At 41.1% G+C, this 15,923-nt stretch overlaps 2 protein-coding genes across 9 annotated transcripts in view; one reads left to right on the plus strand and one right to left on the minus strand.

Annotated features, from left to right (window-relative positions):
* The window catches only part of LOC140313410 (uncharacterized), a 435,793-nt gene that overhangs the window by 293,742 nt on the left and 126,128 nt on the right, over positions 1 to 15,923 (plus strand). The window lies entirely within an intron of this gene.
* The window catches only part of rims1a (regulating synaptic membrane exocytosis 1a), a 113,587-nt gene that overhangs the window by 39,064 nt on the left and 58,600 nt on the right, over positions 1 to 15,923 (minus strand). For 4 of the 8 annotated variants that reach the window (XM_072391493.1, XM_072391498.1, XM_072391497.1 and 1 more), the window contains exons 5-11: positions 15,272 to 15,534; positions 13,151 to 13,851; positions 7,541 to 7,581; positions 4,584 to 4,697; positions 4,383 to 4,482; positions 3,538 to 3,661; positions 358 to 375 (exon numbers count right to left, since the gene is read on the minus strand). In XM_072391493.1, the coding sequence (XP_072247594.1) occupies positions 358 to 375; positions 3,538 to 3,661; positions 4,383 to 4,482; positions 4,584 to 4,697; positions 7,541 to 7,581; positions 13,151 to 13,851; positions 15,272 to 15,534 (1,361 nt within the window). The remainder of the gene's footprint in view (positions 1 to 357; positions 376 to 3,537; positions 3,662 to 4,382; positions 4,483 to 4,583; positions 4,698 to 7,540; positions 7,582 to 13,150; positions 13,852 to 15,271; positions 15,535 to 15,923) is intronic. The other 4 variants (XM_072391500.1, XM_072391496.1, XM_072391494.1 and 1 more) reach the window with 2 other exon arrangements.

The raw sequence follows: 15,923 nt of genomic DNA on the forward strand, positions 1-15,923 counted from the left end.
AAAGTGCCAAGTTTAACAGTTATGGTTAAAGGGATATTGTAAATTATTTATTTAGGAAACCTCAGTCTTTACAGCACAAAAAGCTTAAAAGCTAGCAAAAGCATTGCTACAATGATGGATGTTTGCCAGCTGCCATTTTGCATCCCATCAAGTGAACTTGCAGTTTACAAGAGTTGGAGGATTCAATGCAGCTAATTTGATCAAAAGCTTGTATTTTCACTTATTGGGATCCTTATGAAATATAATTCAGACCAGTTCATTAAGGGATACAAAATGGCACCAATAAAGCCAAAATAGTTTTTTTTTTACGTGTGACAGGTTAAGGGATTCTAAAAAAAAAAAGAGCAGATTACTTACTGATTTTTTCTATACACCCTTCGCGAGTGTTTGGAGAGAAATTAATACATTCAACTTTTTTTTACCCATCCATTAGCATGTAAGATAGAATCTCAAAATTGCAATAGTGGGTATATACTGTCAAATATGTGATGTGCTTTTGTGCCAGCACACTCGTAACAACACAAATAATCAAAAACACTGATGACAGCCTGGATCCTTGTTATTTAATATTCTATGTGAGGTTACTTGGACAGAGGTATCTTCAGCAATTCAACAATGAAATTGGGAATATAACTGTACTTGAGTTAATATTCAGCGTTCATATTGATAACTTCCCAGGATAAAATTAAAGGGAACTCCGGTATTTTTAAACCTAGACCTTATTTCTGGCTGAAATACGTTCATCTACTCATCGAGAACAGTTTGGTGAAAGTTGGCGTCCTTCGGAAGAGATTTAGATTCCTCGAGATCCATATAATGGAGTGAACAGGGGGCATAAATGATGCAGCCTCTAAATAAGGCATTATCTGTCTTTATTTCACTAATACTTTAGGACAAATAAATGAATGAACGCGTACTATTGCACTGTTAGTTCATAGCTGCTGTGTTGTTGTTATTGGCGGCTATCGGGGGGCTTATAGGGGGCTTTCTATACACTCGTCTACTGGGATGACGTCATTGACACCTGCCGCTGCAGCACAGCTCATTCACTCCGGTAAGGACATCCATCTACTCAAAGTTGTCGTCCACGTCGTCAAAATCTGATAAATATCCTGCCAAGTTGCACAAAACTATCAGTAGCAAACTATGTGTGAAGTTAGCCGACTGTCACAGAGCACGGAGTAAATAAGCTGTGTTGCAGCAGCGCGCGTCGATGACGTCATCCTAGTAGACAAGTGTATTGTCCTTCTTCTGAAGGACGCTGACTTTCACCAAACTGCTCTCGGTGAGTAGATGAACTTATTTCATGCCAGAAATAAGGTCTAGGTTTAAACATACCGGAGTTCCCCTTTAAGCAAAGTTTAGCAAGGCATTTACAAACAAATTGTTAAGTATAACCCAAAAATGACTAATTTCCACAGAATTGGAGTGCTTTCTATCAGCATCAAGTAATTGTTGTTGTGTCCACTTACTGTATTGGTTAGTTGAATACTTCATCAAGATAAATTTGAATGTTGTTAAATTAATGAGTATTTTGTCTGTGTTACTTGTTGAATTAATTGTTGAAATAACAATAGCGATATGTAAAACCCATAAAACCTAAAGGTTTATGGGTTTACATTAACGTAGCGAAGTTTAACCCTTCCAATTAACTCGAGGCGAAGCACCCGAAAAAGAGCTAATTCAACTCTAGTACATTATGCTGACCCAACATAAACACACTCATTTCATACAATAGGATTGCTTAATGCTAAAAAGAAAGTAAAATAATCATGTGAAAAATGTTTTTTTTATGTCCTTTCAACAAGTTATCATTTTAAGTGCTTGTTTTACATACAATCAACAAGAATGAATCATTTAACAAACCTAAGCTCAATCCATTTATGTTATGCCAACATATGTGTTTAACCAATAAAACATGTGCCTTCATTGGTTTTCTTAAGTGTACTTGAAAGTGGAAATGGTAATGTCGATGCTACCTTAAAAAGGTGAATATTTCCATCCAATTCTCAATAATGCAGTATCTAGAAGTAATTGCACAGTTGTTTTCTAGATATTTGCTATCAATTACTGTGTAAGTTCAATTGAGAAAGAGTGACTCAACTAAATCATTAATTGGAGGTAAATCTTCCAACAAAAGTTTGATAATATCAAGGCAAATTGAATCCATTAATTACGCGCTGTTTTTATTCCTTATCTCTTTTTTAAATAAAAACTCAATACAACAATCAATCACTTAATATCTGCATGATACTTGACTGTTATGAAATAGCAGTAAAATTTACAGCTAAATTGTAGGTAGCCATGCGGGCAGTTTCCATGAATTCTCCTGGAGAGAAAAGTGTAATTTGCCATCAATTACATTGGAAAAAAGGGGCAAGGTTTAATGCAAGGCTCTGAATTAATTGCTTCTAATGTATCACGAATGTTTACTAAAAAGTCCAGAGACGGCACAGAGCAGGTCAGCTGAACAACAAAAATGTAACTACCAGTAAGCATACAATTAAAATTTCATAAACAATAATTAATTAATATTTACTTAATTTAGAATTGGAAAGCTTTTCCCTGAGTACATTTCATAAAATAGCACTTTGATTAAAAACAAGGCAATTATTTGGCTCATTATTAGAAAACAGACTTGTAATGTAAAGTGCAGCTATTTCAGGTATAAGGTAAGTAATAACAGCTCCTAAAGAAGAGTGTATTGAGTGGATCTTTCTTGCCAGGTATATATATTCAACTTTTTAAGTGTGAAAACGAGCCATTTTCAAATAAAAGTCAAACTAATAATTCCTTTGAACTTCCAAATACCCCCCCTAAAAAACGTTAAATCAATTTAGATATTCTGAGAAATAACATTCAAGTGGATTAAGCTAGAAAAATCTAATAACAAATCAAATGTTGGTCCATAGAGTTATGAGACTGCCAGTGTAAAGCAATTATGAAATACTCCCTTTTTATAGCCAACTTAACTCTCACCCCAAATGAATATAGAGTATCTATTTGACTATTCTTGTTTTTTTATTTCACTTCAATTATATGTGCTTAAAAAGTAAGTGAAGGCTACTTTCAGGCCATGTACACTACCTCCATGCGTATTCATAGTCAGCCCAGTTGATTTTCTAACATGGCTTCAACTAAGACTTTTCAATGCTGCCACTCTTCTTTTTTAATGGAGCCTAAAGGCAATTTCATTTGGCCAATAACACTTCACCTTATACCAACCTAAAAACAAATGCAAGTGCTTTTTTTAAAGAGGACATATGAGACAAAATGAAAATCGTCAGTCCAAAACTTGACAGAAGCTGGCTGTGCTGTCATGGTCAGAATATAAATATGTGTCCCACTCTCCAATCTTATTTAAATCCAGCCAACTCTGAGTCAGAGTTAACTGCCTGATTGAATAAGGGTTAAATACAATGCAGCACATACTGGCAACTAACAAGTACAACTAAAGGGTTGCATTTTTCCTCAAATGTGGATATATGATATATCTGGCTCAGATAATGTGATATATGTGTTTCATTCTTGACTTACCCAATAGGCCTGGACACCACTAGCTCCACTTGAGGCTCAGATTGAGACTCCAGGATGATGTTATAAACTTCCTTCATCGTTGCCCCAGGTAACAACTTCCCATTCCACTGCAAAACCTCATCCCCTGAAATCAGTTATTCACATTTGTGACTGAGTTTTTTCATGACCACCTGCATTCTCCTTTTTTAGCAGGGCAATTGGATGTGTGTCCAGGAATGGGGACATATTAAAACCAGGTTGTTTTTTTTTGCTGTCAACAAATGCCACAAAAAGCTTCTCTAGATAATGAAAAATGAATTGGTTCCAAATAAATGCAAAAATCCATATTCTAAAAACAAATATAACAGTTTATCTAAAACATACTTTTTTCTCTGAAATAGATGCTCTCTGTAACCTGTTGCACATTTTTTGGAGACTTTTCAGGGGTGGAATAATCTTTATCTGTTGTACAATGTATGTAAAATTAAGGTCCTGTTAGTTTTTGTCAAAAATAAAGCTTTGTGGCACAGAGGAAGGTACTAAACTTTTTGATACAGTTGTTTTCATTTCTGGTATGGGCTTTTAAATTGCATCATTACAGTATCAACAAGGCAGAATATTGGTAGCTCTGTGCTTTTCAAGTCACTCAACTGCAGGACCAAGCAGCACAGTCAGGTTTAAGCCTAATCAAGCTGAACTATTAAAAGGTGGGAAAATGCTTCATGAGATTACATTTTCTTTCAGACCTCACAAGACAAAGAAAATGCCATTGCATGAACAAATATTTGACTTTTTTGCAAGCAAACAGAAGTTAAAATAAGAAACTGACTTTTCTAGTTTAGACTACTGTAAGAGTTGTTCTATACCTGCTCTGAGATGTCCAACCACGTCAGCCAGGCTTCCTTTCTTGACTTTGGTGACGAAGGCACCTAATCTCCCTGACTCTGTTATTCTACCCCCCACCACCTAAAGAGAAACAGACACACAAAGCAAGGGGTGAGTTGTTAGAAAAAGCTGTCATCACTGACTGAATTCCAACATTTTGCCATGTTTCTGTGACCCCTAACCTTTAACCCAAGCAACGCTCCGGCTTCTTTAGGCATGGTGGCACTTCTCTTGCTGAGGGTGATTCGTCCAATCAGATGGTCTCCCTCCTTGGATGGCTGCCAGGTTACAGGATGCTGCATTATATTCAAAGATGGTCATAGCTGACAGTCATGAGACATGCTCGCAAATATACAGACAACCTAAAATGTTTGGATGCGCAATGGAACCAAAAGAATGAAAAAATGTAATCCTACTAAAGAAATATAAGCAGGTTAGATTTCCTAAAGGCTTTGTCTAAACTTGTTTTTTCAGAGGAAAGTCTATTAAAAATCCATTTGGATAAATAAAGTAAGAGATTTGGAAATAGCCAATAATTAAATAACGTAACACATACATATTAAATGCAATTGCTGAGCAGGCACGGCTCACTGGTGCATCCCTGCTGGCTCATTTACTAAAGAGCAGAATAGTGTATAAGCTATTTATGCTGCAGAAAAAGTTAAATTCCCTCTGGGCAGGAAACACCTTCTCCAATTTTGAATATCAGGACAGGTGATGCTGAATAGTTGTCAGGTTACTTGGGCTGTCTAGTTAGAACACACTGGGCATTTTAAGAGGGAGACTTCTTCCAAGCTTTTGTTTTTACAGGAAACACTTAAATATATGGAAGCAAATAGCACTGAACTACCTGTTTCATGCTAACTTTAAGGGGACAAAGTGTTAAAAAAAAAAAATCAAAAGCTTTTCTGTACTTGAGTATACACATCGGGCGCCTGAATTCATGAAAAAACTATTTTTTTCTACTTTTTAGCCCCCTAGGGTTCAAAGTATCCCATTTAACAAAACACTTTACTATTACTAGCTAATTATAGTTTAAGAAAGACATGAGATAATAATGCTCTAAAATTATTTTTTCCAATGTTTTAAACTTAACTAAAACATCTGACTTCTAATTAGCATTCTTCCAGTTTTTTTTTTTTGGAAAAAAATTGGAAATTCTGATTTCCTGTTTGAATCCCACTGAATACCACTCTGGCACTGCTGAAACAAAATTGTTCACCTTGGTAAAAAGAGTTCCATAAAAGCAATTGTTTACAATCTTAGCCTCTCCAAACTTAGAAACCAACAAAATACAGAAGAATAGTATAGACAGTGAAATGAAAGGGTTTCTGGAGCCAATAGACGACAGAGGAATTACTAAGTGAGTTTTAACTGGTGTATTAATTGACTTGCTGGCCCCTTCATTATGTGATTTGGTTGTTTAGCCAGACTTGAGACATGACAATCTGTGAGAATGTGTCTAAAAGAGGGGTCAGTACCAGCTGCCAAACTGCAGATGAGGAAAAGGTAGGTATGTTTGAGAACAAAATTTCCATCCTAGTATTTTGGGTCACTTTGGTGTGTGGTAGTCTGAGCTCGGTTTTGCAAGTGTGAGCTCTCAGGCTTTTTACTGTGTCCTTTGCCATTTGGTAAAAATGTGCTTCAAGGGAGTATGACCAAGCTCGCTCCACACTCTAAAACTGACTGGTGTGAAATGATGTTTTAATTCACAGTTGAAAAATTAGCTGCTGTACCATCTTTCTGTGGTATTTAGCCAAAGTGGATCACTAAGACCTCACAAAATTGTGTCAGCTTGCGATGAAAAAAAAAGGGCATGTGACTCCTTTAAAGCAAAAAACACTAATGTTATGAATGCAAATTAAGTTTGATCATGAGATCAAATGGAGACAAGATGGTTGTTGCATCGTTTTTAGTTATGCTGTTGATAGATTGCTGATGGTGATGTTTGAACGAGCAGCATTCTGCTTATCTTGCCTCTTTTAGGAGGTTAAAATTTCAAATTGGCACTTGTCCAAAGTCTGCATATACGGTCCTACTCATACCACCTTTGGGGTCATCTGTGCTGAAGTTGCCCATGCAATGGTCTATGATCTGTCCACAGTACATTGTAGAGTTGTAATACTGGTTCTTCGGTCAAATTTTTTCCCAAAATAAGCATCTGTGTTGACCTTCTGCTCTTCGTCTGGTGAGGGTTTTTTTTTTTTGTTTGTTTCCCAAATCTAGACTGACTTAGCGCATGCATAGATGGCGGGTTCAGTCGGCTGAGTCAGTGGACCCTCTGTAGATGAAAATGATGAAATTCATGTCCCACAGGATTCGTGCATGAGTGGATGTGAAAATGGTAAATTTGACTTAATCAATCAGATAAGTGCCAAGCTCCACTCAGCAATTTGTCAGTGGCTAAAAATGGTCCACCAGGGGGAATTCACGGACTAATGCACAACCTGTTACGATGGTGGAAAACTATATTTACAGAAAATGCACAGCGGCTAAAATCTTATCAATCAGAAGTTTGAAAAGTTCTTTATTTGAACATGTGGAACTTTATGTCAACATCTGACAATTGTTGCATCACTGGTAAAAAAACCCACAAACAATTGATCTAGTGTGAACATGTGGCAAACTGCATCATTACATGTAGCAAATGGTCACAACCTTCCATCCATTGTAATCCTTCTGTAATCAGGTGGAGGGATAACTACATATAACTAGATCACTGCATCTAAACTTGATACATGGATATAACATCAGTAATGTGTCATTTAACTCATGAGAGCCTGCAAGTTGAGCTGCTGGATAGACCAGGTCAGGAAGCTCATCGCCAAGGACATGCTTAAGCAAGAAGTACATTTTCTGACATAAGCGGATTGTTTGGATTGAAGCAAATAGAAAAAATGGGCAGATGAACCATCAATCTTCAACGCATAAATGAACTAAAGATGCCAGAAAAGTCAAATATGCTAAAAATACAAAAGTTCAGAGGTCTGCTCGCAAGTAAGTCATATTTACAACTGAACTGTACATTACAATGACTGTTGAAACACCTGTTACCTGCTTTAAAATATTAGGACAAACCCTGAGCTCCTTTATACGTCTTTGTAAACGTATTTGGATAAAACTACAAAAAAAGACTTACATGCCATACCGTGGGGTCATGTGGGTAGCACTCCCAGTCGCCTGCAAGAAAAAAGAGACAATCTCACTCACTGTGCATGTAACAGCGAAGACGATCTCCTCTTTTGTACCCACACACACATGCGCACATTGAAGACACTATAAACAACACATACCAGCCCAAGTTCTCTCATACACAAACCAAATTTAGGGGCCCTTCGGAAGGCATCTGTTCAGGAGGGAGGGAAAAGTTTACTCAATAAATAGGCCTGAGCTATAATTAGAAATATATCATCAAAGCAGCAGGACTCAATTTAAAAAGCAGTCTGAAGAGGCAGAAATGATACCAAAGGATGGCTAAGCCTTTTAAAAGGCCTTAATCCCTCCCAGATACTTTACAGATTAGATGTTGTGGATCTGCTCCCGGAGTAATGCAGCAATGTCAGGCTGCATAAAACCTGATGGTCACCGTGAAGCAATACCACCAAAAATCTTTTAGCACTTTCAATAATACATATTTCACACTATTAAGAAGAAATAGCTCACACAAAGAAACAATTCTAAACTTATATTGTGGTCATGTGTAATTATTTCAAGCTTATAAAATTTGACACCCGATTGTTACTCAAAAAACTAAAAAGAAAAATAGGATCATTATGTTTGCCTCTCATATTAATATTGTTTTATTTTTACAAAGTGCTTTCTTGACATAAAAACTGTAAATATAAGGCATGAATATGAAAAAGAATAAATGCATTGACATGATAAAATGTTAAATTTTTATAATTTTTAACATGGGGGGGTGTTGCTGCAGGACTTCAAGAACACTGTTATGACATGGAGTAAAACAGAGCCAAGTGTTCCCAAGAGCCGGGAAGCTATGAGGTTAACGAGAAGTGACAAAATATAGTGACATTATGTAATCTCAAAGCAAACGCTCTGCTGATAGAAAACACAGGTCTCAACTTCAGAACTTGACCAGGCACATAACCCAGTGCTGTGGGACGCCCACATGTCCACACAGAGCATGTGTTCCTGTGTTTCTGTAATTACACGGATGACAGGAAAGAAAAGGAATCGATACAAGGTCAGGGCAGCCACGTGGTCCACAGCACATAAGATGGTATGAGTTTTCAAACCCTAATAGCCTGATACATTGCTTCAACATAGTTGGCGCCTAACATTTATGACAGATTATTTGTGTGTCTAGAATGAATGTGTCATCAACATATACATGCGGCTATACCTGTACCTCTTTCTACTTAGGTCACTCTAGCAAATAAGACCTCGACCTCAATAAAACTTTCTTCAAAAAAGAAGAAATGAAAGAAAGGGAATAAAAAGCAACTAATACAATAGGGATACAACATAAGCCATTTTACAAATTAGGACTATAATATAATGATCAAACTTGTAACACTATTGTATAGCAGTAGGTGATTTGCCATCTTTGTCCTTTTTTTCATGTATGTATACACTAAATGAAAACACAAATGCTGCAGTTTAGTCTTGGTCTGATTTATAAGCTGTGCCTGGATGATGCCGAAGTCTAAAATAAGCTGGTTTGCCACTGGATTTGGAAGTTTCTCCACCAAACAGATGGGGGGGAGAAAAAAAAAAAAAAAAACTCTTTTTTCCTCCCCTTTTTTCACTCTAAAAGTAAAAACAGTTCCAAAGACCAAAGAAAGACAAGACCTAATCAAATGTGTCATGTGATCACACCTTTTACAAAAAGTATTACACCATAGTACTAAAACAGCGCAAAAAGAACAGTTTGAAATTACATAATTCAAACAGTTTTGTAGAAGAAAAATTCCAAACAAAACATGAACAGGGAGCAAAGGCAAAAACAAAGCGCGGCAGAGCCGGATCAAAAATACTTAGCGATGACGAAACAAGACAATACTATGGATAAATAACTATGGTTAACAAGACTATGAAAAATACTGTCGCTATGGTGGCAAAAACCCTGACTTGACAATCGTAGCTGTGGCATGAAAGGTTAGTGAGGATTCTGCAATGAATCAAAGTAAACCAGGAAACTAAATACTGTGAGGGGAGTGATCAGTGACATGAGGTGCAGGTGTGAACAATTAGACAGGTGACGTGAGTGAACTGAACGTGACAGGGGAAAAAACATGACTTGAACAAAACATGATTAAACAAACTTTGATATAACATAAGGTGATAGGGCAGACTGTGACAGAGCCCCCCCCTTCAAGGATGGCTCCCAGACATCCAACGAGGGTGGGAGGGAGGGGCTCTGAAGGGCCTAACCCCGGGTCCCGATCCCCAGCGCCGGAGGCCGTCCGGTGGGCGGCCCGACCTCCGGTGACCCGGCCATCCCTTCAGGGCAGTGAGGCGAGGTGAAGTCCGCTGCGGAGCTACCAGAGTCCCCACTGGCGCCAAGCGGCGGTGAGTCCGCCCGGGCTCCCACCGGCGACGGCGCGAGGTCGCCCGAGCCTCCATGGGCCAGGACCATGAGCCCACTCGGGCTCCTGTGGGCGATGGCGACGACAAGGTCTTGCCCACCTGGGCTTCCATAGGCGGCCAAGTCCAGGTGTTGCCCACCCAACCCACCCCCGGCAACGCCCATAGCCCCCCCCTCAAGGAACGGCTCCCAGACGTTCCCAAAATGGGGTGGGTGGGACTCTGACGGATCAGGCGTGGAATCCGGCAGGACGGTCGGCAGAGGCGTGGGAACCGGCGGGACGGCCGGCAGAGGCGTGGAAACCGGCGGGATGGCCGGAACAGGCGTGGAATCCGGCGGGACGGCCGGAACAGGCGTGGAATCCGGCGGGACGGCCGGAACAGGCGTGGAATCCGGCGGGACGGCCGGAACAGGCGTGGAATCCGGCGGGACGGCCGGAACAGGCGTGGAACCCGGCGGGACGGCCGGATCAGGCGTGGAACCCGGCGGGACGGCCGGATCCGGCGTGGAACCCGGCGGGACGACCGGCAGAGGTGTGGAATCCGGTGGGACGGCCGGATCAGGCGTGGGCGAGGCCGGAGCGGCGATCTCAGCGGGCTGGGCCGGAGCGGCGATCTCAGCGGGCTGGGTCGGAACGGCGATCTCAGCGGGCTGGGCCGCAGCGGCGATCTCAGCGGGCTGGGCCGCAGCGGCGATGTCGGGAGACGGAGCGAGAGAGACAAATGGGGAGATGAGGAGCATGCGGAGAGCGTACGACTCCTGCTCCGAATCTGCGCCGAACAATTCCACCAACGCCTCATGGTGGATGGCTCTCACTCCCTCCCAGACAGTTTCTTCTGTCAGTTTCGATGGGAAGGTAGGACCCAGATGCAGCTCTTTTAGTTCCAAAAAAGGTTTATTCCAAACAAAACATGAACAGGGAGCAAAGGCAAAAACAAAGCGCGGCAGAGCCGGATCAAAAATACTTAGCGATGACGAAACAAGACAATACTATGGATAAATAACTATGGTTAACAAGACTATGAAAAATACTGTGGCTATGGTGGCAAAAACCCTGACTTGACAATCGTAGCTGTGGCATGAAAGGTTAGTGAGGATTCTGCAATGAATCAAAGTAAACCAGGAAGCTAAATACTGTGAGGGGAGTGATCAGTGACATGAGGTGCAGCTGTGAACAATTACACAGGTGACGTGAGTGAACTGAACGTGACAGGGGAAAAAACATGACTTGAACAAAACATGATTAAACAAACTGTGATATAACATAAGGTGATAGGGCAGACTGTGACACCTTCTGCCAAATCCCAAAACTTAATCCTTTCTTGGACCATGACTAATCTCCAGGAAAATCTCCATGTAAAACCTTTACTTTCCTATTGATCCAAGTAACAAATAGATAAACTGAACCAGCCATATAACCTTTTTGGCGGGGGGGATATACAAGTATTATATGTGTACTACTAGTATAAACACTAGCCCGCCCCAGAAATATTCAAAGCTTTCTCATTTCTTGAGGAATTTGGATGCCGTTAAGAGGTTACACAGCAGAAAAGAGTCAAAGTTCACATATTGTGTTGTTTCTTCCTTTCTTCTGTCCTATCAGAGTGAGAGTATGCAGTGTGTATGTGTGTGTGTTGAAGGATATTTGCATTTAACAAAAGAGAAATCTACTGAACTGCAAGTGCCTCTATATTCAAGTGTATGTTTTTTTCCTGCACTGATCTAACAATGATTTATGAGCCTGGATGCCTCTCAGCTGCCAGCAACCACATCTCAGAGCTGACCTGGTCTCAGTCTCGAGCTAAAAAAGGCAACGGCGTCTCACAGCCGCAGCGATGTGTTTAAAACTTGGCCTGACAGAACACTCATCCAAAACCTTCACTTGATGGATGTCACAGCGCCTGGTGTACAAACTCTGCTTCAAAGAACACACCTCACTGAATCGATGTCAGCTTCCGGTGAAAGTGAAGCTTCAATGCAACACGAGCTTGGCTACAGTCAGATACAGTGTTTTTGTTCTGGACTGTGAAGGTTATAAGGCAGTGACTGTGCGTCGCCATGAGGCGTCATATAACGGAAAAGAAGAGTTGTGAACCATGACTTTGACTTGGTGATTTTTTTTTTTTTTAAATCCTTGTTTTGTCATTTAAAAAAACCTTTTTCCCAATAACAAATCAGTAATCAGTGCCCATTCATCTTAAAAGTTTTGCTCTTGGTGTTCATCCCCATTTCCCTAAAAGGTGGGGCATTTCCAGGAGTGAATAAAAACAATCTGATACGATTCGACAAAGGTGTAAGGGGTGCCATAAGGGTCCGCTGTTAAGTTGATTGAGAAGTGGTCTGAGGCAGAAGCTATGATAGGCTGGTCCCTGGCAGCTGAAACTGACGATAGCAACAAAATGGGACTGATGGTGAAAATATGTGAAATATTCACTCCGAACTATGCTTATTTATACATAATTTTTATTCTATTTTCTATACAAACAAACATACAGTGGAATCCTGAATGGCTCTAATGGTTAGCAGGAAATGACTCAACCAAGCTTAGACATGACATAGTCAGAGGGTAGACTTGTGTGTTTTCATGCTTGGGGGCATAGACTGCCATGAGATGCCAAAGAGGGTCAACCCTGTCAGTAATAGGGGCCAAACTGTCCCATCACAGACACACACACTGACATGCACACATGTTGTGGGCACAAAACCAATAAAACCAATGGATCGAGATGAGAACAAAAAAATACCCTGGAAAACAATAAGACAACAACCAGATGATGTAACTCAAGCACTCCGATCAGAACGCTGACAAAAGGCTGACGCTAAAGTGGATTGGTTTTAGCACTCCATACACAGTATTAAAAAAGTACACTATTTCCCCTTATTACCAGGTTTTTTAGGAGCAGTTTTACCTATTGTGAACAACGAACATACAACAAGAAGGCATTTTTGGGTAATTTGGGGTGTGATAATACCATAGAAATATCTCATTTGAACATGAAAAACAGCAGCTCTTCATATCGTCAGCGTTTAAACATAGTCCTGTGCAGAAACAGCATAAAGAGCTGTAATAAAGCAGTGTGCAGGATGGATCACTGCCTCAGACGTGTCATGTGATGGATGCATGAACAAATAAATGAACATACAGGTGTCAGTCATTTTCATTCCTGCATAAACAGAATATAAGGACTAATATTCTCTCACCTCTTTCGCTGACACTTTCAATCTCAGCATCCTCACAGCTGCTGTACTCAGGCGTGGTACCTCCCTCCTCCTCTGAACTGCTGACGCTGGTTTGTCTCTTCCCTCCAGCCCCCAGCCCTCGTTTGGACTTGTAGGGCCGCGGAGGAGGCGGCCGCAGAGATTCTGATTGGTCGGAGCTCAGTGAATCGTTGCGCAGCATGCTCTCAGCCTTATCCCGTTTGGTCCGTCTGACTCCGGGTCCCTGGCCGTTGACTGAGCCAGGGCCCGAACCAGGAGGTTCTCTTAGTTCAGGGGGAGGGGCTTGCTTTGATAGAGTGTGTTCATGCAGCCCACCAACCCCACCCGCCGTCCTCTGTCCAGGTCGAGCAGCGTCCCCGACCTCCCCTCGCCCTGCCCCAATACCATGACCCTGCGTCAGCACAGGTTGTCCCCTGCCTCCAGGAGGGAAAGGCCCTCCTTGTCGAGGGGGAGCCCCACTGTGGTCCATGTGGTGATATGCCCCCTCCTCTGTCCATCTTACACCTCCACCTCCTCCAACGGGATCGTGCTCCAAAGACCGTCCCTTTGCCAGCCGCCGGCTTTCCCTGCGCTCCCTGGAATCCCCCCGGAGTTCCCGATCCATGGAGACCTGGGTTTGCAGCCTGGGCTGACCTGATCGCCGCTCTCCCCGACCTGCTCCTCCACCTCCCCGCCCATTTCTCCTGAGAAGCAACGAACATGTGGGAGACAATGGGAAAAAATTCAATCTGATGCTGTTCATGAAAAAACAGGGCTTCAAATCACATTTTCACTGTTACTTAGGCTGTATATTCTAAAATCACCAGCTAATGTTTGCAGACTAACATTTGTATCTATGTAGTTTTGCTGCTATGTGGCCATGAATAACGAAGTAGTGAACAACTAAGAGTTTTTTCATGACCATTATGAACTCCAAAACCTTGAGATGAATTCTCTAAGTAGATTGTTTTGTCAGCAGGGACTCTGAAATCCATTATAAATACGAAGAAGGACAGCTCATCATTACATCTGTTTGTATTTTCATTAATTTTGCACTGACGGACACTTTACTGCATTTTGTGGCTGCTACTTTTAACGTGTGTGTTTGTGTGTGTTTTACACTGGTGTCCACTGTTAGAAGGATACAAGTGAAAAGACATTCCCACAGTCCATCATATGGGAATGGCACAAACTATCAATAATAACAAGCAAACTAATAATATTAACAATAATAATAATAGTAATATAGTAGTAATAATAACAAAGCAAATTTAAAGACAAAAAAGGTCGGCAGTGGCTCTTGGGACTTCAGTTTGGTGATTTCTTGTACGTTTATTATTAGATAGATATGGTAAAATATTTCCAATGTAGTGGAAGAAAATGACGAAAAAAAGGCTTTCAAAAATCCATCACTGGATGAAGGACGCAAATGACTTGCATCGAAAGATATGAGCATCGGCCAAGAACAGCAGATGTGAAGAAGATAGTGCTGCATTATGGGATTTGTAGGATCCAGGGATTTCATAGCTTTTTCTCTCCCTGCATCATTTTCTGTTGTTTCCTGTGCTTAGAAAAAGCTCCAGTTTTCTGGAGGCACCGTACTGAATGGCTGCACCATTCCTTTAAGGCAGCAAACAAGAGCCTTGTACGCATTGTCAGACACTAAACTGGTAGAGTAGCATTCTTTAAAATTCTTTTTGAACTTTTGGAATAACCTACCATTCTTTTAGTAGTGTTGTTTTGTTGTAAAAAAAAATTACAACAAAACCAATCCATGACCTTGATGTGAAGACTTGGTTAATATCAGATCTGACTAAAATGATTTTTTATGGCAAATTGTTTAAACTTGAGGTGCGATTCAATGTTTTCCTTGACTTGTGCCCAGTTGGAAATTAGGCAGCAGCCTTCTAATAAACAACAGGTCGCACAATGTAAGTTTTTGTAAGGTGAAGGTTGATCACATCTTTTATAATATGCCTTTACACTCGCCACATAAGTATTCATAACTTTAAAAGAACTGCCAACAATGTTGTGCATTCAACATCTGCTAAGTTTCACACAGTTCTCTCTCATGCACCTTCATTGAAAGATCAAATTAAGCTGTGTTGGTTTCCTTCATCTTACGTGTCTCGTGGTGGCTCGCTAAGTGATCGAACATCCGTGCCAGGTACAGCCCCGGGTGCGCTCAGCCGGCTGGGGTCTTTGATTGTAGCGGTGGGTGCTTGGGAGTGAGATCGCAGCTTCTTATCCCCAGGAGTTTGGCACACAGACGGCTCACTGACAGCTGAACCCAGCCCAGTGGGCTTTCCAGACGGACCAGTGAACCAGTCACCTGGCTTGGTCAGGATCTCCTGCTGCTTCCGGCAATTATTGCACACCCAAATCACCTGGAAGAAAAAGAATGCAGGCCGAGATTATAATCATATCACTTATCAGCTGTCACAGAAAAAAGATCAGACGCTATCTCAAAATATGACTTATATTTACATAAATTACCAGAACCGTAGAGGTGAGGAGTTGATTGCTTCTGATATCAGCATCATTGTAAGGTGTTTAGAGAGAAGAAGCTATTCTTTACTTTAGCAAGTGAAAACCATCTCTGCCATTTCTTTTGCCAAACTCATCTGAGGCCAAGCTTCAGTGGCTGTGACTGTCAGACGGGAAATGGAACAATGCACTTCCTAAAGAGCTGCACTGCTGCCAATGAGTCGTCCGGAAAGAGCTTTTATGGAAGTCTTTTAAGATCCACATCCTGGCAGTTATACCAGGGAGCAGC

The sequence above is a fragment of the Leuresthes tenuis genome, unplaced genomic scaffold (genome assembly GCF_036924035.1).
Source record: "Leuresthes tenuis unplaced genomic scaffold, fLeuTen1.0.hap1 SCAF_8, whole genome shotgun sequence".
Taxonomy (NCBI): domain Eukaryota; kingdom Metazoa; phylum Chordata; class Actinopteri; order Atheriniformes; family Atherinopsidae; genus Leuresthes; species Leuresthes tenuis.